Source organism: Thamnophis sirtalis, unplaced genomic scaffold (assembly GCF_051295495.1).
Source record: "Thamnophis sirtalis isolate CommonGarterSnake01/CBP01778 unplaced genomic scaffold, rThaSir2_p1.2 scaffold_5, whole genome shotgun sequence".
Lineage (NCBI taxonomy): Eukaryota > Metazoa > Chordata > Lepidosauria > Squamata > Natricidae > Thamnophis > Thamnophis sirtalis.
In genome coordinates this window covers 65,548,748-65,576,629 of record NW_028261385.1, presented here as the reverse complement: position 1 = coordinate 65,576,629, position 27,882 = coordinate 65,548,748, and the positions used below count along the sequence as shown (strand labels likewise).

At 34.9% G+C, this 27,882-nt stretch overlaps 1 protein-coding gene across 3 annotated transcripts in view; it reads right to left on the bottom strand.

Annotated features, from left to right (window-relative positions):
• Positions 1–27,882, bottom strand: part of FRMD3 (FERM domain containing 3) — an 86,525-nt gene that overhangs the window by 55,215 nt on the left and 3,428 nt on the right. For 2 of the 3 annotated variants that reach the window (XM_087715947.1, XM_087715948.1), the window contains exon 2: positions 6,492–6,596. In XM_087715947.1, coding sequence (XP_087572073.1) covers positions 6,492–6,596 — 105 coding nt within the window. Of the gene's footprint in view, positions 1–6,491; positions 6,597–27,882 lie in introns of those variants that run through there. The other variant, XM_087715949.1, reaches the window with a different exon arrangement.

Here is a 27,882-nt window from a genome sequence, read left to right as displayed (position 1 = left end):
GTTTAAATAATTATAGTCAAATGAAAATGGAGATATGATGATGGTAATATGTATAAATATCTGAGTTAAAATACTTGAGTTAATAGGAGTTATATTTGTTGACTGTGGAAGAGATGCACGAAAATCTTTTTGTAACCAACTGATAGACTTTCTACAGCATGTAAAGAAGGATGTTTGTTTTGAAAATAAAAAATAAAAACATATTATATATTAAAAAAAAGAATGACAGATTTTAGATTCAGTTTTATGCAGTTTCCATGAAGAGGTATAGCAGTTTTCTAATTTAATAAAAAGGTGCTTCCTTTATCTTGCTACATTTTGTTGAGGTTTTTTTTCCCTCCAGGGCAGTCTGGAAGTCATATAAGATCCCATTCTTTTGCATACAATTTATCCACAAAACAACACTAAGAGATTAAATGAAATCTTTACATATTAAAGCACTGCACTCTTCAGAAACTATTTAACTAACTGTTTGGAAATTGTCTAAACATAACATTTCTTTGCTATTTATTAAGCCAGCCACGTCTTCTTTTAAGCTCCTTTAAAAGATGTTACAGTTTTAATGAACTATTTTTTTTCTCAAGCTTGTATGGAAATTTAAACAAAATGTTGTATACACATGAACAGAGAGTTCTAGCAGTGGTAGGTTCTGGCAGCTGCTACTGCTGGTTTGTCCAGGGATGTGCCATGTGGGAGCACACATTTTCAGAGCAATTTTAATTGCGTGCATGCGAAGAAACCAAAAACAAGATGGTGGCACCGTTGGGAGAACCAATTCGGAGGGGGTGGCAGGCCTGGTCACTGCCGGTTCCAGCAACCCAGGCCACCAAGCTACTACCAGTTCAGCCAAACCGGTAGGAACCTACCACTGAGCTCTAGTGATCACAATATCTCAGCATTTTTCCCGGATGATTTTTAAGTGGGTATAGTCCTATTCCATGTATTAGGGTATATCTCTAGAAAGTTTGTTCAGTTTGAATTGAATCTGAATTTGAGTTTGATAGAGAAGGAGCTTGTGGAGGAACAAGACTGCTGATTTGATTATGTGCTTAGCACCACGCAAATTTGTTTTGTCCTAGTGCAAGTCAACAAAAATAAAATGCTTACATAAGCAAATTAAATTGCTACAAACCATTACATTCAGTAAATTTAAAAGTATGGAATTAAACTCTGACAAGTATTAATATACATACATCTACATTGGTTCATATTGTATAGACCTGTGATGGCGAACCTATGGCACGCGTGCCACAGGTGGCACGCAGAGGCATTTATTAGGGCATGCAAGGCGTTGCCCTGTCAGGTGACTTTGACCTTCTTTTGAGGCCATTTTTCACCCTCCGGAGAAAAGTGCAAAAAAACGTCCTAAGAGCAAACTGAAAATCACCATTCCTGAATTTCAGGTTCCCCATAGGTCCGTTTTTTGCCCTCCGGAGGCTTCAGGAAGCTCCTGAAGCCTCCGGTGGGCATCCAGGGGTGAGGGGTGTGGAGGCTGTTTTCTCCCTCCCCAGGCTCCTAGAAAGGCTCTGGAGCCTGGGGAGGGTGAAAGCAGGGGGGCACCAGTATTTCATATCATTCTGGAATAAACTGAATTGGTTAGTTTTATATTACTTATATGTCTTAAAATGACAAGCTAAAGACTTTTGGAGAACTTTTTTTATTATTATGAGGGCAATGGGTTATTAGTATACACTTTTACTAGGACACAGTTGCACCTGCAGAATTTTTTTCTTATTGCTTGCTTTTTTGGGGAAATATAATGTGCCACACTTTCTAAACATCATCTCTAATCAGCATTTTAATATCCAGCAGTAGCTACTAGCTATTTACCATGGCAGGTGTCCTTGCAATTATTCACACTGCTGAACAGACGTATTTGTTATGTATGCCTCCACAGCACAAAACCTCAACATGGGAAAGGTTATTTCACTGGAACTTACAGGGGTCTTTAAAAAAAAAGATTTAAAAATATTAAATGACAATTTTCCTCTATGTGCCTATTATTCCCACATCTATGAAAGCATTAATCCTGAGTGGAAGAAACAAAATATTATTTTTCTTATATTTTCTTATATCTGTGAGATGCTCACAGAGGTGCTAAGTGTTCTGATTTAAAGTAGTCCAACATTCATTTCTGATAAGGAGATGATGCCAATATATTTACTTAATACTGTAAGATGTGTGTATGGTGAAAGCATTTCTCTATCTAGGTTTAAGATCTATCAACAAATGAAATAGGTGTCCCTGATGAGTAGGACAGTGAAACAAATGTTGACTCCCATCTATCCTTTCGTTATCTTGTCAGCAGGTTTGGGTGGAAAAACCTCCTACAGTTTTTCAATCTGTCTGAGGACTTGGAATTATTTGGGGGGGAAATGTGTCTTATCTGCAAAATCAACAACCTCACTAATTATATATTTCTCTAGAGAAGAATTTATCAACTTCAGCAAATTAAAGACGTGTGCGCTTCAATTTCCAGAAATTCCCCAGCAAGCATGCTGGCTGTGAAATTCTGGAAATTGAAATCCACACATCTTAAAATAGCCAAAGTTGAGAAACACTGTTCACTTTTGAGTGTCACATAGGCTGCATACAGTTAATTAAAGTTATAGGTCTATTGTTATTGTTTCTATGCAGGCACATACTTATTAATTACTTTATATTTGAAATAATATCATAGTGTCATCTGTATAAAAAGAGTGTCAGTAGAGTTATCAGAAAATAACGTCTCCTGGAATTCCTCTGTTGATAGTTAAGAAGATTGATATATAAATGAATAAAATATATAAACAAACAAACATAAATATTAGGGAAGGAAAGGTTTTCTCAGGGTCCAAATCCTTCATTAAAACTCTGCCCTTTAGAGTTTGTGTGCAACTTCACGACACACTTACAAAATGGACAGAACTTTGGATTGTAATAGTGCAGTACTGCTTTCATCATTTATACTCAGTAGTCTCTTGCACTTGCCTCTGAAGAAAAGAACAACATTGATAAATGAGCATGATTAGTGCCTATGGAATGTTACTGATTTATTGGAATAGAGGAGACAGAAAACAAGAGAAATGGAGGAAAATTGTGAAAGAAAATACATGACTGGTTGGGAAATCGATGGTTTATTGGAAGCACTATTAACTTTAACTTACTTTCTCAATTAATACAAAATAGAAAGAGAATCAATGATGATAAAAATTAAAGCACTTATTTTAGGATTCAACTGTAAGGAATTTTACTGTTGTGAAAATTTTAATAGAAAAAGAAATCCCAAAGTGTAAATATTAAACCTAATTAATTTTGAACAATTTTCCACTGGGACATTCTAACCTCACATAATATTAAACCAATTTTAATTACACATCAGCTTATTTGGCACTTTGACTATAGTTTCAAAGTAAAGTAGATTTTAATTCCATTTAGTTTTTATTAGTCTGTGGGCTAGTGTCATGGCCCATTTGTCTAACTATTCTGAAATCAATGTTAATACCTATAGATTCCAGCTACTGGGATCAAATTTCAAGGCATTCCCGTGGTGCAGTATTTTACTTTTTTATTTCTATTAGAAAAATGAATAACAAGATTTCAATATGAGCTGCCAGTTATCTTAGACAATAATAGTACATACATGAAGGAAGTTTGTTCACCCCTAATGGATTTTTGGGTTCATAACTCAAGTTACTTGGAGGTAAAATGGGTGGCCTGTACAATAAATAAACAAACAAATAAACAAACGGAAGCTGAATCTGTGGCTAGAAAAAAAAGGAAACGAATGATCTGCTAATCACCGTCATCTTCATGTGGAATATGTCATCCATACATAAATCACATATACACAAAACTGACAGGAGACAAAAATTAGAGCAGCCTTTAAAAATGCAGTAACAAAGCTGTAGTGTTTACAGTTTCATCTTCAATCTCACCCCCAAAGGCATGTGTCACAACAGCTGAAATAAAATGCTATGTGAAAGAAGCTGAGTGGAAAGCTTACAGTCTATATTCAACTTGTCCTTACAAGCCAGACTAGCTCTTAATTAGTGCAAATTAAGCCAATATTAAAACTTGTCAAAATATTCTGCTAGCTTTAAAATCATAAGAATTGGGCTTTACCTCTATATCCTCCTCTACTGCAGAATTATTTAATTAGCTAAATAAAAGTTTCTGCAAGAGCTACATTTTAAAATATTGATCCTATTCTGTAATAGATGTGCCCACTTCCAAATAACAGTAAAAGTGGAAATACATCCATCTGCATCAGCAAGAAGCCTGAAGCTTTTTTTTATTTTATATATTTTTTTATTATCTGAACTACTATATAGATATCAGCAAAGTATGAGATTAGTCTTAGGAACAACAACAACACTTCTCCAGAATATCTGGCAATTTTATTTTAAGCCTGTGCATGGATTAGAATTCATTTTATAATGGTGGAGCTGAAAGAGATCCTGAGAGAGATCAAATTCTAACAATTTCAAAGGATAAATATTGCTAGTATTATAAAAACACTGTGCTATTGCTGTGCTCCCAGCTGGCTGTGAGCATTATTTCTTCCATCAAAAGTCCTATCATTTTGTGCAATTCAGCAATGGATTAACCCACTCATAAATCTGATGAATCCCTCAATATAAGCAATAAATCTCAGTTGAGCTGTAGGGTTCTAGAAATGAACAGTCTGTAATTAAACAACCTCTACTATATTTGAAAGTCAAGCCGCACAATTCATACATACTGGGATGGTATAAGCTAACAATATTCTGAGTTAACAATTTTATTACTTTCATATTTTATTTGTGCATCAAAATATAAAAAAAATATTTCAATTCCTACCCACCTGAAAATAATCATATTCTTTTTGTACTAATTACATAAAAGCAATAGTTTTAGTGATTTTGCTATATGAAGCACAAGACTAAATGGTTGTATATTATGTAAACCTATAGAAGGACACAGCATTAGAAAAGTGTGTTAGCGCAAGACAGCAAAGCACTCACACTCTTCATTAAAGTCTCCCGTAGCTGTTTCAAAAGTTACTTCTAGTCGTCTCCACGTATGCATACAGACAACTTACTTTTCCAGGAAAACACCGAAACTATATATGTATAAATTGCAGACAGCCAATTTTTGAAAAGGGATGATTCATTCATAAAATACATATTTTGTGAGAAACCTCTTGCAAATACTTTTAATAGATAAATAAGATTTATTACATCTGCCAGATATACTGCTTCAATGAAGTTTTGCTTCTTGATGAGGAGATTTAAATAAGGCTACTGTACAAAATCTAGGTTTAAAAACATCCAAAAATCCATTAGATGGCAACAAAGATATGCAGCAATGCTAACTCTCTGCTATCTTTTGATTACGTGAATTTCTGCAACATAGATCTGGTAGCTCTCAAAGGTGTGTTTTCAAAAGGCAAGTGGACTTTATTTTTTTCCTTGAAGATGTTTTGGTTCTCATTCAAGAAGCTGCTTCAGTTCTGACTGAATGCTGGTGAATGGAAGGATTTATATTCCTTGCAGATGACTGCAAAGAATATAAATCTTTCCACTCTACACCATTCAATCAGATCTAAAGAAGCTTCTTGAATGAGAAGCAAAAAATCTTCAAGGAAAAAAATTAAGTCCACTTGCCTTTTGAAAACACACCTTTGGGACAACCATGACCTGGGTGACTGAGAATCTCCATAGACAGATCTGTAGCTCTAATTTTAAAATTCTGAGAAGCCATTTTAAAAAATTTACTGGTTGCAAGCTGAAAACTTTCAACAGCTAATTTCAGAATAAGTTCTTGCACCTTGATTTTATTTTCAATTAAAAAAATGTTACACTGCATTGCCCAATTCACTGTTTGCATATTTTATTGTTTGCCTATACAAGAAAATATTAGCTGGGCAGATTTGATTTCAAGAAAATTAATCCAATCATATTAGCCAGGTTCAAACATTCTGCTTACAGTAGAATAGAAGAAAGAAAGTCAATTTTTAATTACATTATCTCAGTTAAGCAGGTCAAAGTCATGCCTGTGAAGGTAGAATCAAGATATAGGTTATCATTCAGTCAAGTTAAGATACATACACTGGTATAGTCATAAAAAATACCAGTAATCAGAATCCAATACATTCTAAGCTGAAGAATGTCTTCTTAAAAACATGAATCACCTGAAGCCCTAATTAAGCTAAAAAGTCTTTCCCTGAGATTGGTTCTATAGTAATCCTTAGAACTAGGTTCCTAAGAAGCCCCATTCCAAATGTATTGAAGTAGCCATTATCAAGGAAGTGACACAATAATAAGCACACAATTACCTTCGTATTATATCCTTGATTAGCTTCTGATTCTCTGGCAATAAAACATATTTTGGTTCAGAGAAATGAACACTTATTCATCTCTTTGGACATCACTAAAGCATTTATGCCAGGGGAATGAAAGCATACTAGCTAGCAGTTTCACTGAAATAACATCACTTAAAATAAATTATGAGAGAACTTGTATACATACCCTCTGTTTTTCAGAATCCACATAGCGAATGCCAAAATAGTCTTTTTCTAACAAACAGTAGTGATTGCAAACATGATCTATAAGAAACTGGCCTTTGGTCTCTCTCTGAAAAACAAAAGGCAATACAAAAAGGTAAGAGCATGTAGGTGTGTGCATACCTGTGTATTATATATTTCAATCAGAAATATAGGTTATATCTTGTCTTAATTGTACATTGAATAAGAACACAGATTAAATACAACTAAATTTGATTGATTTCAGTGAATCCACCTAAGATTAATCCAGACTTCAATTCTATCTTCTCTTTCAATCAAATACAAAAATTAATTTATCGAAGATTCTGCATGTATCTCAGATTAGCAAAATATCTTACTGCACTCAAAATGGTTTACGCTTTCTTAAACTTGCCCTATTGAATGGGGGGAGGACTTGCCCTATTGAATGAGAGGGACATGGTAGCTCAGTGGCTAAGACGCTGAGCTTGTAGATCAGAAAGGTCGGCAGTTCGAATCCTTAGTGCCGCGTAACGGAGTAAACTCCCATTACTTTTCCAAGCTTCTGCCAACCTAGCAGTTCGAAAGCATGTAAAAATGCAAGTAGAAAAATAGGGATCACGGAAGGTAATAACATTCCATGTGCCTTTGGTGTTTAGTCATTCTGGACACATGACCTCAGAGACATCTTCAGACAGCGCTGGCTTTTCAGCTTTGAAACGGAGATGAGCACCACCACCTAGAGTCAAGAACAACTAGCACATATGTGCGAGGGGGACCTTTACCTTTTACTTTTTACTGAATGGGGCTTTAAAATTTTATCCATATCTTCAAGAATTTACACAATTTTGCTTCATCTGGAATAAAATATTGTTTCGCTAACTGGTATACAATAGCAATAATTGAAAATATATCTGGCACGCAGCTTCTTGTGTTCAAGTATGTTTGAAAAAGAGTTTCAGGTTTTCAGGTTTTGCCAGCTGCTTGTAGGAAATGAATCTCAATTCTACATTCCTAGTAAAGCTGGCCCTTCTTCAGCTGTGACAGGCTCAGAAATAGCAAAAAATGAGATAGAAATAGAACTGCATGGAGGAATGAATAAGTACAAACTGAGACAAGCCATAGCCAATCTCGGCTATTTCTAGGTCTGAATACCTTTAATAAAAGAGCAGTTTTTTTAAAAAATATACACATTTCCAGTTACATCTGAGAAAGGGAAAAAATGTGCTCTATAATTGAAATGTAAATGGTAAACATTTTCCATTTCAGTCTTGAAGCATGCTTGCTAGAAATATAGCATATAGAATTCACTGATGATTAGTTTTGAGATAAGGGCTTAGGATTGCTCATGATATAAACTTTTGGGAGTGGAGATATACAGTACCTGACAAAATAGAGATTCCAAACAATGATTCTGACATGAAGCTGTTTCTTAGGCAGACTATTTCCATATTTTTAAAACCTATGCTTAATTACTAATTGCTGCTCCATGAGTGGGGTACTTCATAAAAAAGTTGAGGAAGTCATTCTAAATTAAACACATTTAGGAAGGGAGAGCCCACTTAGAAATCTTTTTCCTATTTTAACTCTATTCTGTGGTGTTATCAGTGTAAGAATATCACCAATAGAACCAGTCATGATATCAAACTTTCATACCAAATTTCTGTGCAAATACAAGCATTTGACAATTCTAAGATTCTTTAACTTTCCATGAGCTGTTTGCCTCACTGCCCTTTATGAAGGTAGTCCTCGAGTTATGACCACAATTGAGCTCAAAATTTATGTTGCTAGGTAAAACATTTGTTAAATGAGTTTTCCCTATTTTATGACTTTTCTTGCCATGTTTAAGTGAATCACTGCAGTTCTTAAGTTAGTAACACGGTTGTTAAGTGAATCTGGATTCCCCATTGACTTTGCTTGTCAGAAAGTCACAAAAGGGGATGACATGACTCCGGGACACTGTAACCATCTTAAATATGAACTAGTTGCCAAAATTTTTGATTATGTGACCATGGGGATACTGCAATGGTCGTAAATGTAAAAAAATGGTCATAATAAGTCACTTTTTAGTGCCATTGTAACTGCGAACAGTCACTAAATGAAGAATTGTGGTAAGTCAAGGTTCTAAAATTTGCAAAACATGGCTTTTCACTGAAGCATTGTAAAGGCTAGCTAAGTAGAAATAACTAGCCACCTCTGGCTGATCTCATAAAGCTAAAGAGGAGCTAGATCTGGTTAGTACTGGGACAGGAGATTAAGAAGAAGGATTTAGACTGCAAACTGGATTGAAATGTTGAAACATTATAGAATGTAACAGAAAACCACTTTTGTATTGGTGCCATGAAATCTACATGGATATGAGTCCCTCAAGTAACCAGGAATAAAGCTTGCTCAAGAGTATTTCCTTTTTCTATGAATATCCATCTTGATATTCTTAACTTTGCTCTTAAACCAAACAAAATTATGCCAAGAATTCTACACAATCCCAGAAAAGGTGAGGCTGCTTTAAGGAGTTGCAGACTGTTAAGTCTATGCATTGTGAAAGTACCTTTTTTTAAATCAAACCTAAAACATTGTACTGTCATAACAGATTTTGCCTCTCTTCCTTGCAGCCATTTGATCATCTCTTCTCTTTTCTGAAAGCCCAGAAGCCTTTGACTTTTGCTGTTTTTTTCCCCAAAATAAAATGGATAATTCCGTTAAAATTCAGTCCAATGCCAATATATTACCCTGTTTCCCTGAAAATAAGACCTTCTTCAATAATAAGCCCAATCGGGGGCTTTTGAGCACCTGCGTTAAAATAAGCCCTCTCCAACAATATTGAACCACAGCAACAGTCATGAGATGACCACGCTCACTACTTCCTGCACCTCAAAAATAATAAGACTTCCAAGTGCCGATTTTGGGGGTCAAAAGAAAATAAGACCCTGTCTTATTTTGGGGAAAACATGGTACATGAGTACAGAGATCAAGATATTTGCAATGCAAGACAAAAAAATAAAATGAGACTCTAATAAGCTAGCCTAGTCATAGTTTATTATGCATCAGGAATCCTTTATAGTCAAATGCAAGCATTTTGAGAATAGTGGGAGATACTCCCAGGTAATTTTGGAACATGGACTGAAGCTTTGCATGATATGTATTGTAGACTGAGTTTGGAGGCTGAAAGATTTTTTTCTCTATCTTTTCTACAGCTGATTTGAACCAAGAGAAAAGATTCTTCTGCTTTGCTTCCTTCAAAATAATGCAGCATTTCTGAATAGCACTTTGTTCCCATCTGGCTTCTGGTCCCAAAGCAATCTTTTTTCCTCCCCCAAGAACTGCAACATCTTGTTTGTTTACACTGTATCTTCTTCTTTTCGCCATTACAGCTGCCAGGAAAACATACAATTTTGGTTTTATTTATTTCCTTAATTTGATTTATCTCTGCCTACTGCTCTTAGCAGTTTGCAATTTAAAAAAAAAAGCCATTTATAATCATGATAATAAAAATTGTTAAGAAAGCAAGCAAAAAAAGTAAACAAATAATTAAAATTAACAAAATCGACAACTGGAAGCCTACACAAAATGATGCATTTTAAGGATCTTTTAGAAAAGAAAATAGATGTTTGAATTCCGTAACTCTACAAGGAGTATGTTCCAAAGGCAACAGAGAAGGCTTAGTAAGCATGAAGCTTTTTATAGAAAGAATATTATCTTAAGAAGCCTTATGTGCCATGTGAGGTTTTAAAATATTTTACTGTATTCTTTTTCTCAGAAACAAGAGTCAATTTGATGTAGTGATCAAGGTACCAGACTAGAATCCAGGAGGTTGTGAGTTCTGCTCCCACCTTAAACTTGAAGCCAGCTGACTGACCTTAAGCCAACCACTCTCCCTCAGTCCAAGAAAGGAGTCAAGGGCAAACCATTCAAAAAAAAAAAAAACCTTGCCAAGAAAAACTACATCGGTTACAAGTAATCCATGCATCACCCATAATCAAAAATGCACGTATGCATGCATGTCTGCACACACACAAGCATACACAAGCACACAACTTTGCATTTCACCCAGAAACAAAACAAAAAAAACCCAACAGATTTTATGTAGTCCCATCACATTCTTCACAAGGTCAACTTCGCTGCTGAGTTTTGAACAACTTAAATATTCACATTGAATATAAGTGTAACCCCACCTAGAGCACATTGCTATGGTTAAAACAGAAGTTCCCAGAATATGAATAATATTAAGATCATTATCTTTCAAAAATGAATGCAGCTGCTATATCAATAGAAGTTCTCATTTTTAAAAACCTGAATATGATTTACCAGATAGAATGAAGAAACACACAAAAAACCCAATGTAACTACTTAGATCGATTGATATTGATCTCATCCATAAAACAAAATTATGTATTAACGGTTCCACCACAAAAGCGCGTAGGACAAAATCGCGCTCGACAAAAGCGCGCTGTGACGTCATCACAGCGCGACGAAAAAGTTAGAAAAATGTAAAAATAAAGCGAAAACCTTACCCTAAGCCCCCCAAACCTAACCCTAAACCTAACCCTAACCCTAACCCTTAACCTAACCCTAAACTTAACCGTTAAAGTAACGAAAAACGTAACGCTAACCCTTAACCTAACCCTAACGCTAACGCTAATGCTCTAAAGCTAACCCTAACCTTTAACCTAACCCTAACCCTAACCCTTACCTTTATGTGAATCGGCTTGGTTTAATTTAATTTTTATTAATTTTTATTTGAATTTTTCGATCTTTTTCGTCGCGCTGTGATGACATCAAAGGGGCGATTTTGTCGATCGCGCTTTTGTCGTCCGCGCTTTTGACGGGTCACGGTATTAACTACATTTTTGTTCTAAGTTAACACATAACCTAGTCACAGAATAGTTTTTGATGTAGAGATATACTTGATTTTCCAGTTTTAGGCTTGGAAAGTCAAATAATAAAAGTACGGCATTTTTCTAACCTTCAGAACAATATGTATGCTAAATTAAGGGCACGATAAATCACTTATACAATTGCAATGTTCAATATATCCAACACATACACTATAATCCTAATAAATGAAGCCAAAAGTTAATTTAATCTATGAATGTCCATAATCAACAATTCAATCAATGCAATATTTTCATAAAGCAAAGCTGCTTTTGTTTTTTTATATAAAATATTTTAAATATACGGAATCATAATGTCACTAGCAGTCAAAACAATGCTAGTAAAACAAATTCTCCTCCACCACTTCCTGAATGAGTATGAAATTTGCTCTATAAAGTTACAAAATTTTCTGAATGAAATCTGGAAGCACACGACTGCAGGGACAAAGGAGAAAAGAGAAATGATTTATTCATACATTAGATGGAACCCTCCAGTTCTTCCTAAATAGAATATGCAAGACTTCATTTTATTAATCATAGATTACTGAATAAACAACTGACTAGTGTTATACATATGCTAAGCTATACACTACCGTTTGCAAAGCAGCATAATCATTGTTATAATTACTAATAATTCTATTTTATCTTCCTTTCTTCTTGAAGACACTCAAAATAGCTAAACACATCCAATATGCTAATCCATAACCAGACAAACCACATTAGGGTTTAGCAAAATATGCTGAACTAGTCATGCACACATTCCTTATCAAATAGCAATCAGAGAAGTAATCTGAGGAACGAAAAGAGGAATAAATAGCTGCAAATTGTAGAAGCTGAATATCATATCAATCATATCAAAGAAGCTTGTAAAGAGGAAGAAATAAAAGCTAGCTATAATCCAGAGACTCATATCACACTAGAAGATGCACTCTGTATTTTAAATGCACACATGAACAAAGCTAAGTTCTTAGTTGGATCATATGTTCACTATGCATTTATTAAAGAAAAATAAAATAAAAATATGTATTATGCCAAAAACTCTGTTTTATTTGTAGAAGTAAGAGTTTCCAGACCTTTCAATGTTTCTTTAGACTGTATGTTACAATTCTAGGTTGCTTCATAATGTTACAGTTTTAGACAATTCCACATGTTGAAACATATTTGATGGATAAATGTTGCCTTTCTTTTATACCACTCCTTCTATCACATGCACAAAAAAATGTTTGCATGTAATTGTGTGCATTCTTTGAAATATACTAAGCATTTAGTTCCAATCACAAAATTGCTTAATCCAAATGCCATTCTACCTTAAAACAAAATACCATTCTGTTTCAACTTATTGACGTCAGAGAGAGTCACAAATATTTCCAATCCATTAACGGAGCATAAAAATAATGCAAAACTTTTATTCAGTCATGCAAATTCAAAACAAAAAATGGAGAACACACAAAAGACAGAATAAAAGTAGAGTTTATACTGTGATAATCATATGGTGCAAAGTCAAACTATAGTAAATACAATTTATAAATATTAAATTTCTGCCAAAAATTATTCTCATTAATCTGCTGAAATATATATTGTGATCTGAAATCTTAACATTCAGCATTTTCCTATCACTTATTTTTCATCACTTGCTGAAAATAGCTAAGGCATGCGAACCTTACAGCATCACAACATGAGACAATTCCCCATAGATGCTTTAAATAGGAGAATAAAAGCTAAAAGTACTGGAAGGGTATTTTAGTGACTTGCTCATATACCATAATATTAGTTTCAATCAATATTTTTTTTCTATAAATGTCCACACATTTCTAGAAATTAATTTGTCTTAGGATATGCTTGAACAAATCAACCCAGAGTTCTCACTCAAGGTACAAATGATCAGACTCATTTTATCCTACTTTGGATACATTATGTAAAGACCTATCGCTCTGGGGAAGACTGTGATGTTGGAACAGGTAGAAGGAAGAAGAGGACAACGAACAGCAAAGTGGGTAAATTTACTTACAGTGGCAATATATGTGGAAAGAGGGGCTGTCCAAACTTTGAATCTGGATCATAAGTACATTTGAATAGTACTATAACTTTGAGTGGTTGCTAAGTAATCAGTTGTAAGTTTAGGACTCCTTGTAATGGTGTTTATGACATGGCTAGATTAAAGCTTTTCAGACATCTAGTTGAAGTTGCCATACAGTAAACCCAAAGTTGCACAATGGGAACACAAAAGGTAAGAAGTAGGAAAGCCAAAAACAACAAAAACAAAAGGACATGACCCTGTTTGCTCAACACAGTCTGACTCAGTATCATTTTAACTCTTTCCACTTTAAAATGTCTTTAAATATTTCCATTGCTTGCATTTTGTAATGTATTTACAATGTTCCACATACGCAGCAATGTTGAAAACAATGTCAAAAAATATCTTTGTTCAAAATGATTTTTTTAAAAGCTGAGCTTTAGAATGAAGAGCTTCTGTCGATGTGGAAAATGGTTCTCAAATACTGAGAGTAGTTTCTACATAACTAACAGCACTGGCAGAATCTGGCAACAGATTGCAGGGAACACTGATTCTCTAGTTTCTAACCTTCCATGTCATCCAACAGTGTATTACAGATTGTCTTCTAAGAATGATTAAATTAAAACACAATTTAGCAGAGCTTTGACTAAATTATTGAAAAACAGTTATTTTTAAAGTTGGATAAAAAATAACAGTGAAGTCTTTACTGAAGGTACTGTATCTATATATATTTTAGGGAGATGTAAATCATAGCACTTTTAGCTACTTTGATTTGATGGGAGTAGTGGACCAAAGGTCTGGTGGACAATGTTCCTGTAAATGTGCATAATCAACATATTTACCTAATTATAGACTGAGATATAGACAGAGAGTCAGACAAGAGCCCTTTCGGGCTCGTTGGCCACTGGTTTTAGAGATCAGTCAATAAACCTATTGGATGTATTGCAAATAAGACAAGCATTTTCACAATTCAGGAATGCCAGATTAAATACACTACATAATGCATATTTCATAATATCCCACAATAGGATGTGAATAGTGGAATACAGAGGCAATAAATGATATCAGGTTTCAGTCTGGTAACATTTTTGTTAAATTAATGTTTTAAAAATCAACTCTGAAATGTTTATTAGAAAACTAAGTAAAAATTATTTACAGTTAGTGGTCACCACATATAGAATTTCAAAATACACTATCAAATATCAAAAATAAAATAAAAATAAATAAGTAATAAAAAAACAAATAACTATAAAAAAGAGATTGAGAGATATTTGGTTTACCCTTTGGTCTAGTAGCTGTCATTCTCTATGGTTGGAACTAAATTTGGTTTTTGAGCTTCTGGATCTTGAATTCCGACCTTTATCTTAGCCCTGTGGTAGCAGTGTAGCTTTAAAACTTAATAATTTTAAATATTTGGTGGACACACCTCTGTATCTTTGCTGTATCTGCAAAGATCTAGGTAAGGGTTCTCATAACCTCTGACTGCATGACATTGTTATATCTCTGCCAGCTAGAGGAAAAATAGCATCCGCAGCTCATTTTTTTTCTAGTATATAGCTCTTTTAGCACAGGAAAGATGAAGGAGGATTCTAGATCAGTATAAACAATTACAATATTATAAAACATGACCTACATCCTCAACTGCCTAATATCTACAGGGCAAAATCAATCAGAAAAGGACATCTTAAGGTATCTGCCATCCAGTACGGCTGAAGGTAATATGCCAAGCCTAGCTCCAGTAAGTGCTCTATGAAGTCTAAAATTTATCTGTGTGGCTACTGCTTCTGAGGACCATATTGATTTCTTGCTGCTTCTCTATGCCCAATAGTCTTTGTTTCATAATGTTCTTGGCTTGCTCATACTCTTTTTGGCTTGGTTGCAGAGCCTCTCAAATGAAGCCATAAAAGGCCATTTGCAGTGTAATGGGGAGCAAAACCTGTCCTTTATCATCAGTCTAATCACACTGTTGTTAAATATAACTTTCAGTCAATAACTACAAATAGCGATTCAGATCCAAGCCTCTACCCTTGAGATTCCCAATTCCAATCTTAGAGCCAGATTAGAAGGACAATTAGGGACTTGCAAAATCCATCTCAGGAATGACGACACCACAAAAGGATGCTAGAAGTTCCTACGAGGGAAAAAGATGTCATGATTTATTGGATATCCCCAGGAGGGAGTTAGGAAAATCTGCCCAGAGATTATTTTTTTAAAAAGCCCACCAAAAAATAAGAAGTGTGGTGAGGAAATTAAGTGAGCCAATCAGAATTGCAGATGTAATGTATCAACTGTATGCACCTGCTGTGATATGAACCATGCTTGTTTTGTGATGTTTGTCCTGAGTGTAAATTCTTTACATCTGTACAGAAATAACATTTTTATAATGTTCCCACCTACCTATGTGTGATTATTGTCTAACTCACACCAGTGAAATAAACCACCCAGCTTTGGGCTGCAGCAGGAGGAATATTTTTAGATATCTCTGCTAAAACAGAGTAAGGGCATGTTTGGATACCATGTTTGCCGTGATAGCGAACCTATGCCACGCGTGCTGGAAGTGGCTTGCTGAGCCATGTCTCTGGGCACACGGGCTGTCGCCCATTGCTCTTCCAGGTTCTGGCGAACCAGCCAGCTGGTTTTCATGGGCACGGGAGCACCAGAAACTGGAAAAGCAGCCACCCGGTGTGCATGGACCTGTTAGGAAGATGATCTTCTGGTTTCTGCTGGTCTTCCAGGTTCTGGTGGGCATGTGCATGCAAAGACCAGCTGGCCGGGGCACACGCATACACCGGAAACTGAAAGATCATCTTCCTAGTGCATGCATACACACTGGGCAGCTGCTCTTCCAGTTTCCAGCACACGCATAAGCACTGGCTAGTTGGTCATCACATGTGCATATGTACCAGAAACCAGAAGACCAGGGGGCCGGTGTGCATGCACATACTGAAAACCGGAAGATCATGTTCCCGGTGCATGCATGCGTATTGGGCAGCTGCTCTTCCTGTTTCTGGCACGCACTTGGTTCAACAACACTGCCATATAGTATGGTATCCTCTCCCTTTTAATCTTTTAATGGTAATTTTTAGCATAACTATGATTATTGTTATTACTGTTTTATCTTTTTAATGTTTCTGGCTTTAATATTTGTAAGCTACCAGTCACCTCCGGACGAGATGGGTGGCACATAAATCTAATCAATCGATCTATCAAAATGGCCTTAAGAAAAACATTTGTTTCCTTTTGGTTAAAAAATCAAATAAGAGTTTAATAAAATGGAACAAGTTACACATAAAGCATCAAAAACATTTTTTTAAAATCTCCAAATGGTATTTATTTAATTTCCTTGTGAACTAACTAGTCTAATTTCAGAAACAGTTGATTATTTAAAGCAATGGAATTTTTAAAAAAAGTTTTCGAACACAGAGAGAGCTATGTTCTAAGCTGAAAAATTCACCTATGTTCTTTGTCTGCTTTATTTGCCCTGCAGCTGAATTGCAAACAAGCTAATTCAAATGCCAAAAAAAATCTTCTGTAGTTGTCAATCAAACTGCATTTGTAATGCCAGAAATCAGGTATTCATATATCTAGCAACAGACCGGGCAATGACATCTATGTAAAGTATTTGGATATACATATATACTACCAGATCTCAATTAATATGGTTATGGAAAATACAACAAATATTTGCAATTCAATGGAAAAAGGCAATGAAAACCTTTAACATAAATGTTATATGTGTATCAATGAAATATTATAGTAAAATGTTAAAAGAATGTGCCTATAATTTATATTTATAGTTAACAAATTCATAGTATAGTTATGGCAAGCATATCTGGTATCAATTTACAATTCATACTAAATTGAAGATCACATTATTATAACCTGTATTAATTGCAATGTACTTGAATCTCTTTTTTATTAGAAATACATATAATTTTCAAAAATTACATGTTAATTATTCCAAATTATCTGCTCATTATTTTTGTAAACCACCCCGGATCACTGAGCGTGAATTGGGCAGGCATATAAATTTTTTTCACCCAATTAGGGGAGATTAATTTAAGGCAGAATATGATCAGTGTAAACAGTAAGTCCTGAAAGCCACAGTTATAGTCCATAGGTAAAGGTAAAGGTTCGCCTCACATATATGTGCTACTTGTTCCAAACTCTAGGGGGCTAGTTGTTCCTGACACTAGGGGAGAATGCTCATCTCTGTTTCAAAGCCAAAGAGCCACACTGTCCAAAGATGTCTCCATGGTCATGACTAACGCATGAACAGCACGGAACGCTGTTACCTCCCCACCAAATGTGGTCCTTGTTTTTCTACTTGCATTTTTATATGCTTTATAACAGCTACGTTGGCAGAAGCAGGAACAAGTAACGGGAGCTCACTCCATTACACGGCGCTGGGGATTCAAACCGCTGAACTACCAACCTTCTGATCGACAAGCTCAGCATCTTAGCCACTGAGCCACCTTGTCCCCTGTATAGTCCATACAGACTTCCAAAAGTCATTGCCAAATTTTAATTCTTAGATGTGATAAAGCAGATAATTTTTAAATAAATTGTGGAAAACTAATCATATTAATATAAGTATGAAAGTAGATGCCACAGAAATGACATCAGAATAAAGGCATGTCCATATAGGTCACTGCCCTGTTTCAGTTTGGCAGCCAAGCTTTTTTATTTCTTGTTCAATTGCAGTTTATTAAAAGCTACAACGAAATTAATATTTTCCTTTCAATGCAGCAGCTCTGCATTTTCAGGAAGTCTTGAATCATCAGGGCTGCCATCTTCCATGTTTTTAGACTTGCTGAAATAAAAGTGGCCATAGACAGTTAGATAATATTAAGCCAGTTGGTGTTAAAAAGAAATCATGAACGCTCAGCAAAATCTAACTGAAATCTCATGGTCTCTGCATATTAGTCAATATATAACCGCCAGCAGCAGCTGAGCTTGCACCTAAAATACATTAAATATAAAATGCCAGAGCTTACATTTCCTCCCCTTTAAATAAAAAGCAATGTGCAATTCTATGGGCTGTTGAATTCTGTGCCTCTGGCTTGCCCTGATTCTTAGTCAATCCGTATTAAATATCAGTTACATTGCTAGAAAATAAGCCAGTCACATGAGTGAGAGGTTTAGGTTTTTTCTTCTTCCACCTTATACAGCTACAGCTGATAGGCAAAATCTGATTTTTTTTATATTTATTGCATACACCAATACTTAATCCTTTACTGCTGTGATCCTCCCCATGAATGCATGGAGCTATAGGCATTAATGCAATACCATGTATGACATATATGACTAATATTTGCATACATCGTGCATGGGATTATGTATGCGAATATTTGCATGCTTGTGTGCACAAAAGAGAATTCTTGTGGCTCACTGGGAGGGTAAATTATGAGAATTTGTAGGAGTAGTGGGAAGGAAAACAGCCAGAAGAATGAGAGCCCTGGCCCAACATTTTCTGGGCCCAAGCCATAAAGCTTATTCTTTCTCTACCATAATAATTCTCAGATGACTGTCCATTCTCAAATTATGCTCAGGGAGTAAAAGATTTACACTGGATTAGTTTAAAAAATCTTGCAGGAGTCTAAGCATTTATTTAAATTAAAATCTAAGATGAAAAGAAATCAAAGTTCAGGCTCATCACTTAACTGTTCTCCCAAAATTCTTGGAACTGTTCCAGTTTATCCATTATATGAATGAAACTATAAATAGCTTACCTCCAGGAATGCCTAGACAGTGTAAATTCTGTGAGCCATATCCAGGTCACAATTTACTTGTTCTGCAAACAGTCTATTAAATACTTTGCTATAATCGCCTGATATCATCCCTTATGGAGATCAACTGTGAAGCCTTCTTTAACTTTAGGGACCGTTGAATATGTCTGGACTGCACTCACTGTAATTTGGAAGACATCAAATTAAAAAGGATGTCCTTTCCATGCCACAGTTATATTTTTTGCTGTTGCTTTTGCCTTACCATGGTTTTCTTGGAAATGTTTCTAATATTATCTGTTTTTCATCTCATTGTGTCTCATTGTGTTTTATTCTACTGGATTTGTACATTATTTAAAATTGTTGTTCTCTTTTGTGATCTCCATAGGCAACATTTTTCATCTGAAATGTAATATAAATATGTGATCCTACACATGCCAGTACAGCCAACATCTTGTATTTAGAATGTAGTAATACATAGGAGGAAAAATTTATTCTGGCATACAGTATATGTTTTAGTTGACTATGAAATATTTTAAAAACAAATGCAGCTATTTTCAAGGTCCTTTACATATTTGTTATAGTGAAAAATTCTGAACAATGTGAAATTGTGTCTATTTTAGCAATATTATCTGCCAAAGAACTTTGCAATTAAATAATATATCTCTGAAGAGAACATTCTGTGCATTTATACAAAGCAGAAAAAACGTATTTGATATTAGGGAATTTGCCAGATGTTATAGTCAGTTCCTTTCTCTAAATGGTGAATGTGTGGTCATTATTATTTATGATAATAAATAATTTATGATAGTAAGTGCTTAAAAGCAATCACAGAAAGATATCCATCAATAACGAGACACTCTACAAAAGATTATGTTTCATTGTTCCTCCAAGGAATTCAAACTCTTAACACTATGGCAATGTCATTAAGTGGAAAATGAAACCTATGCCAGGAAAGAATTTAGTTCCATTATCTGATGGAAATAATGAATTATTTTGTCTTGCATACTAGGGTCATTGCCAGGAACACAGTATTGCTTGGAGCATGGTATATAGAGAAAGTAATAGTATTTGCTCTATATCCTATGCAACTCACTTGATGAAATTTTCATACTGTACATTCCTGTCACTCTAGAATCTACATACTTTCTGTTCTTACTTAGCCTTATAACTAGGGCATATTTGTTAACAATCTTAAAGATTTCTATCTGACTATTTTAGAATGTTAAATATTAGATTATTATTGACTGGGAAGTGAAATGAGGATTTGGCTAACAAACGTAAGCCATAAGAATGTATGTTTATTCATGCAGAATGCTATGGTGCTGCAACCCTATACGAAGTGGCAATTTCATTTCTTTGCAAATGCAAAGTAATATTTGAATTTTCATTGAGCAGAATTTTATTGATACAGATATGCTCTAAAACTCATTTCTAGTCATTGCAGAAGCTACGGACAAATCCTTGTACAGAAACAAGCTAAAAACAGTCATAGATTTGGTAGTTTTAAATAGTCTAACGAATACCTATTTGTCTCATATCAATAAAAAAGACTGATAAAAAAATTAAAACAAATGAGAACTACAACATTGAAGCCTGAGATCTACAAGTATCCAGCAATCACACACTGTAAAATTACTGGCAACCATTTTTCATAATTTGTGTAGTTCTGCCTAGCATGAAGCTGCTCATCAAAAAGACATATTGCAACACTTTGCATTAGAATTGCAACAGTCTGTAATGTTCCCATCCATCAGATGGCATTTTAAAATTTGATGTTCCTTCCTTTGAAGCAAATCAAGATATGGGAGTTTATTTGTACCCAAATTGGGCTGCTTTATAAAATATGGTAGGATAGTTTTATTATTTCTTAAAATTTCTTGAAATAATGTTAATTTCTTCACCTTCTGTCTTTATCATAGTATACTGACACCACATGTGATGCTTGTTAAAGCATCACAATCTCTTCGCACAAACAAATATACTGGGAATCTGCCTGAGGCAAAGGCTGGGAACCTGATGAAGCCAATGTCCAAAAGGACACATTAGAAAAAAAGATGCTAGAGGGCTTGACTTATGCTGCACTTAGATGCAAGTGAGAAAAGGGACTCAAGGTGTGCAAATGCATCTATGTCAAGGTATCAGGAAAAGAAGCCTCAGGTGGTATTTCTACCTTACAAATTGTGAAATTATACAACATATATACATTCCAAAATAATAGCTATGTAAAATGAAATAGTATATTTTTGTTGGACTATCAGGGTCCAACAAAACTGATAACCCTATTGGTTTTCAAGGAAAGAAGTGTAAGTACCTAGTTATCAAAGAACAGAAAAAAAATCATTGTAAAACATTTCTAAAGAATTCACAAGGTGGGGATTGGACCACAGAACAAAGGCACTAGGTATTTCCAGTACTTTCATATTAGGGGGAAGGGCAAATGTCTCCTTTACAGGCCCTGAAAAGAAACTGTCTCCAACTGTACTTTCTAAGTGATCCATTTCAGATCTGGAGCAGGAGCTGAACCAGTTTATATTCTCCATTTTGGTCCAGCCTCCTTTCTGTTTGGAATTTGGAAGCCTACAGATTGCTGCTGTATGCAGCCCTTCACTTCCTTCTCTGCTTTATATTAGGAATGTGACTGTTCTGGTTTTGTTTTGGAATTCGTTTTACATTTTTACAACTTCATCAAAACTGGAAAGAGACACTTTCAGTGGTGGGATGCTGCCGGTTTAACAATCGGTTCAGTGAGCCCACGTTTGGCACGCACATGCACCAAAAGCGCTTGGGCGCAGTGCTGAAAATGGAGCATTTAGAAGCTTAGCTGCTTACCTTCCAAGTCAGCAACTGTAAGTAGAACAGGGGGGAGGTGGAAATCAGCTGTGCTAAGCGATTGAGATGAGCTAGAAAGCAGGAAATAAAGGACAGGATAGGGCGGGGGTTGGTGGGTGGGGCTAGCTGAACATTGGAGCTACCAGTTCACCTGAACCGGCTGAATACCACCTCTGGACCGTTTGCTTTAATTGCTCAAATACGTCCAGAATATACAACATGCTTAAAAAGCTTCTTTTAAAAATTATGTAATATTTATGCAACAAATGGGTTGTGTCTGATTTAGACAAAATGCTTGTTGGTTTCTCAGGGTACCAAAAAGTAATATCCAATTACCGGTATATGATATATGATTTTCTTTCCCAAAAGGAAGAGACTGGTGTTTTACATTTTGTTGAAATCATTATACAATCAGAATATTACCAACTTTAATAATTTTATAAACTAGTTTATTTTGATGCCAAGAGGGCATGCAACATCATCTATAAGAATTACTCTTGAATGTTTAAAAAAATGGAAAAAACACATTGTTTTGTGTAAAGGTAACTAATAATTACCTTTAATTATCAGATTGCAGTGAAATTCACCAAATATGTTTTATAATTTTTGTCATACACTACTGTATATTAACACTATAAAATGCCAAACTAGGAAAAAGTGGAAGGAGCATTACTATTTAGACCGATGCAAATAAAGGCCTGCTTTTATTTGAATTATTGATGTACTTTGCATTGGTAATTTAATTCAGAAAAAAGAAAGAACTCTACCCACACAAACGTCTGTTGAACTGCCTGAGAAGCATCACATTCAATTTGATACTTCAAATCAATTATATATAGATACACAGACATAGACACACACACACACACACACTTCATCCTTTTTCCTTATCCACTAGTAGGTGAGAGTAATTATTTACTTCATTTAACTTTTATTCTTGCTTGTTATTCAACATTTTTCCATACAATAAATTTTTAAAAAGCTTGTCTCTTTTTCTCAAACATTCATAAAGTTTCATTTAAAGGAAAACTGTTTACCGAGGGGATTATGAAAAAAGTTTTTTTAAGTTATCTTTTAAAAAGGTCTGCCTGGCATTGCGCATTTCTCCTAAATGTATTTTTGAAATACTTCCCAACCTCTAATGTTCTAGGGCAAATACCAAGAAGTAGAAAATCAATCAATTATTGACTACCAGGATAGAAAATTAAAATGGAAACAGTATAACCAAGAGCAGAATAAATGTGAATATCCTGCCATGAACTTACCCTTGAAATCAGGGGCATAGAGAATACCATAAATATTTTTCCTTTAGAAACACAAGAACACTATGAAAGGCATATCAGATAAAAATGCAACATTTGATGCCACTAAAGGTAAAAAAAATCAAATCTTTATCTCCAAATTGTTATAGGAAAAGTATAAATCAACCAAAATGACAATGGAAACCAATGATAAACACTAATACAAAATAGCTTCTTTATCAGAGTTTAAGACACCAGTTTGCGTTCCTAATTAGTTTTCTCTCAGGAATAGAAGTTTCCACAGGAAGGAAGTTTCTTCCATTTTCTTCACTCGTCCTTCTTAGAGACAGTAGCAACACAAAAGCCTTCTCTTGGGATTTAATTGAAACATGGGAAAGCTTGTTAGGGAACCTGCAGTGCACTGCAAAAATTATAATACAATAAAATAAATGATATTCACATACAATCATTGACCATCTTGTTTCTAAACTGATGCAAAAGCACACCAATCCAAAATTTGATTTTCTCCAAAACTGTCTTCTTCTTTGAAAGAAAACCTCGTCACCTGGAAATCTTGACCTTGTCTGTTGGCTATCTGCAAGGCCACAAAAATTATTTTTTAAGGATAGTGGTTATCCACATTGGTGTTCTTGAGGATTAGTTTACTTTTCTCTTGCCTACTTTATATTTTTATTATATATTACAGATGAGAGTCATGAGGTTTGGATAATATGCAAAAAATTATAGTTAAATAATGAAATATATTTTAAATAAAACAATTTTAGTTAAGACTATATTAATCTGATTGAAGTAGCTCAGTAGATTATTCTTCTTGTTAAGTGAGGAAACAGGACTCTTTTTTGTATTTTTTTTAATTAGTATTTGGAGCCTGGTAAATTATTTCTCTCTTACTATAGAGAAAAGCATGAAAGCTAGACAAGCGAAGCTGATATCGTGGACTACACCTGTTCCATATTCAGCTCTAAATAGTTACTAACCTGTAAATTAACTTTGATCACCAATGATCAAATAACTGGCATATATTTGTTTCATAAGGATACTCAGCATGCAATGAAGAAAAAGACATCAGAATCAAACTGAATGAATGTTCAGTTGATTGTAATATAAAGGACCAACTTGTGAACTGAAAAAAAACTTGAGAAATAAATGCTTGAGGGATTCTTGGAAATAGGGTCATTAAAAAAAATACATAAAATTTTTGCTCATCGTCTCGATTCTTTTCAACTCCAATGACAATGCTCACTTAAAAGCTTCATCAACAAGTTCTGTGGATGAAAAAGCAATGTGAAGTTTGGGTGAATGCCTAATCTAAAGTTGTCTGATGGCACTATGCCCTTGCCTATTAAGCAGCTGGGTACAATCCCCAATTGCATGACTCATCTGACTCAGCTTACTGAACAATTCTACCCAGCAACCAGTATTGTTTCTTTCTAGGTATCTGGAAACGTTGGAATTCACACTAAATTTAATAGCTGATTTTAGTTCCACAAGAACACTATAAAATCTGCAACATGAATGACAAGAAGCTACTACATATTCTCAAAAAGAATAAAAATAAAAGCAGCTCGCTTACAAATAAATGTTTAGCAGTTAATGGAGGTAAATTCCTAAATAGAAAACAAATGTGAAAGGATGCCCTGAAAAAGAATTCTTTGTGGTGTTTATGGACCTGTTTAATCAAGGTTAAAAAGAAAAGTGTTTCCTGACATTGTTGCTAACTGACCTGAAGCTACTGCAGATCATTTTAATGGCATACTGAAAAAAATATCCTCAGCAGGCCCACAGAATACAATGTAATACCCTATCAGATTTTTAATCAGTTTATGGGACTATAAACAGTCTACGTTTATATTCAACAGTAGACAAAATAAGTGAGATATATTAGAAACAGTCGATTAACAAGATTTTACCAAGTAGAAGTAAATAAATTTGTACTCCTTTATAAATCCATTCATTTGCAGCTTTAGTAGTTTGAATCTGCAAATCTGTGCTCATGTCAATCAGTATGAATCTGCCCACAACCTGCTTTGCCAAACTTGCTCATCTGATAATCTAGTTTTAAATCTGATATTTATGTTCAAAGAATTTCCAGTCATACTTCCTTAATTGTATTATAAAGGATATTTATGATCACATGTTCATTTAAGCCATAAAATCATTACTGATCAATTGTGGAATAATTATTGATAAACATCATTTTAGAAAATTACACTTATTTATTAATTAAACTTTATATCATTGTAATCCACTGACAGTTAATAGTTCTGGTATATCTTATCAGATTAAATCAACCACAGTAAACAAGTGAAACAAATTGAAACATCCACCTTAATAAAAAAATAAATTAGATCACTAATAACATGAAATAAAAATAAATGATACAAGCAATTACTAAAAAAGGGGAGGACTTATGACTATTTTTCACACTTATGACCATTGTAGCATCAGCCATGATCTCATGATCAGAATTCAGATGTTTAGCAACTGGTTCATATTTATGACGATTGCGGTATCATGTTTTGCGTCCTTCTGACATCCTGCAGTTATCCTGAAGTGCAGACAAGTGTGCAATACACATACGGACACACATATCCACGTAAACCTCAGAATATGTTTTAAGAAAAGTTATGCATTCAATGTGAAAATCTGCATAGACTATTGTAATACAGAACACTGTATGAAAGCCAAGCTCTTGTCAGAAGAATGATTTGAGGTTCCAACTCGAGCTGGGGTTTCACAAGAATAAATAAAAATGAGATCCAAACAGCTGTGAGAAAAGAAGAAAGATTTATTCCTAAAAGCAAAACAGTTTGCTTTTAGAGGCGGGCTGCATAAAAATGGGGTACAGCAGTAGATTTTTATAGGGGGAGCTTGTCCTGTGCTGATTCTAGGGTAACACTTGAGGTGTATGTGTATGCGTGCATGCGTGCGTGCGTGTTTGTGTGTGTGTGTGTGTGTGCCGGTATGTTTATTCTTGTGAACATCAGTTTCTTTGGGAGACCTAATTTAATTAGCTCTGTGTTTACAGATCTTATCTTTTAATTCATGGATTAGGTCTGTGCAATTTATTTGAGGAAATTTGCTAATTTTAATTGATTGACTTAGTCTCAACTTGCCTGTGAGTTATCTAGTGGACACACTGATTCACAGACCACTGTGGATTCTGTTGATGTTTTAAGGGGAAGATGGAAACCGTATAAAGAATAAAATATACTTGGATACAAAACTTTTCACATTCTGAGGTACAGATAGCCTTTGAGTTACAACCAGTCATTTAGGGGCCATTCAAAGTTACAACGGTACTGGAAAAAGTGACTTGTGACCATTTTTCACACTTACAGCATCCCCGTGGTCACATGATCATGATCAAAATTTGGAAGCTTGGCAACTGGCATGTACTTATGATGGTTGCAGTGTCCCAGGATCCAGTGATCACCTTTTGAGACTTTCTGACAAGTAAAGTCAACAGGGAAGATGGATTCACTTAATAACCGTGTTTCTAATTTAACAACGGCAGCATACACTTAACAACTGTGGCACGGCAGGTTGTAAAATGGGGCAAAATTCACCTAACAACTATCTTGCCTAACGACAGAAATTATGGGCTCAATTGTGGTCATAAGTTGAGGACTAACCTGTAATATGTTATAGGAAAGCATAGAAATCACCTGAAAAATAGCATTCTTCAATTTTCTGTTCTTTCTAAAGAAATTAAAGACACTAACTGAAAAAATATTTAAAAAACTGAGACTGATAGAGGCACTTATCTTCTACGTTAGATGGAGCTCAGGCTTTCCAATACTATCAGTACGACTCTGCTCAGTGCATCTACTTTGCATCCTATGGGAACACAGCGCATATGGCTGCTCCAACTGAGCACCAAAATGAAGTGCACGAGCAGAACCTAACTGGATGCGGGATTGATTGATTCTGAATTGGAATAATCTCAAATAGCATGAATGGGATAAAGTAAGCTTTTTACAGTGCTTATCAGCGTAATTGTAGAAATGTACAGACTCTGATACAGCAGTTGGCCCCTGGAACCGAAAAGATTGCCAAATTCTGATGTAATGTGTTATAGGAAATCAAACTACTATTCAGAATTGCCTATTCTTTCAGTTCTGTCTTAAGAACAATTATATATAGCTTAATTTTCCATATACTAACCAAATTTAGTTAATTATGACACACTGCTTAATGTATTTAATAACTTCTGAGACCATGAGAAGAACAGCTGTTTCTATTAAATTATCCTTTTATAAAGGTGCTAGGTTTTGTTGGCATTGTCTCTAATATCTGCTTGGCCTAAGCAATCTTAAACAACATCTTATAGTACCTATTCTACTCTTAAGAATGGGTAAAACATTAACAATTGTTTTAATGATTTCAGATATGTTTCATTTGGACTTCTACTAAATCACCGCAGACAGCCTATTTTTATTTGCATACAACATAGCTTAATTTCTCGGAGAAGTCCATAACTTTCCCAGCTAGCCAAAAGAATTTATTTATCCCTGATTGGATGAAATTTGCTACAAAAATCTTCACAATGAAAGTCATTGGTCACAGATTCACAGATTTGGAGGCGGCAACTAGCAAATAAACCAAGCATCCTGTTCAGAACACACATTCAAATTACAGGTAGTCCTCATTTAGCAACCATGATTGGGACTGGCAACTCGGCAGTTAAGCA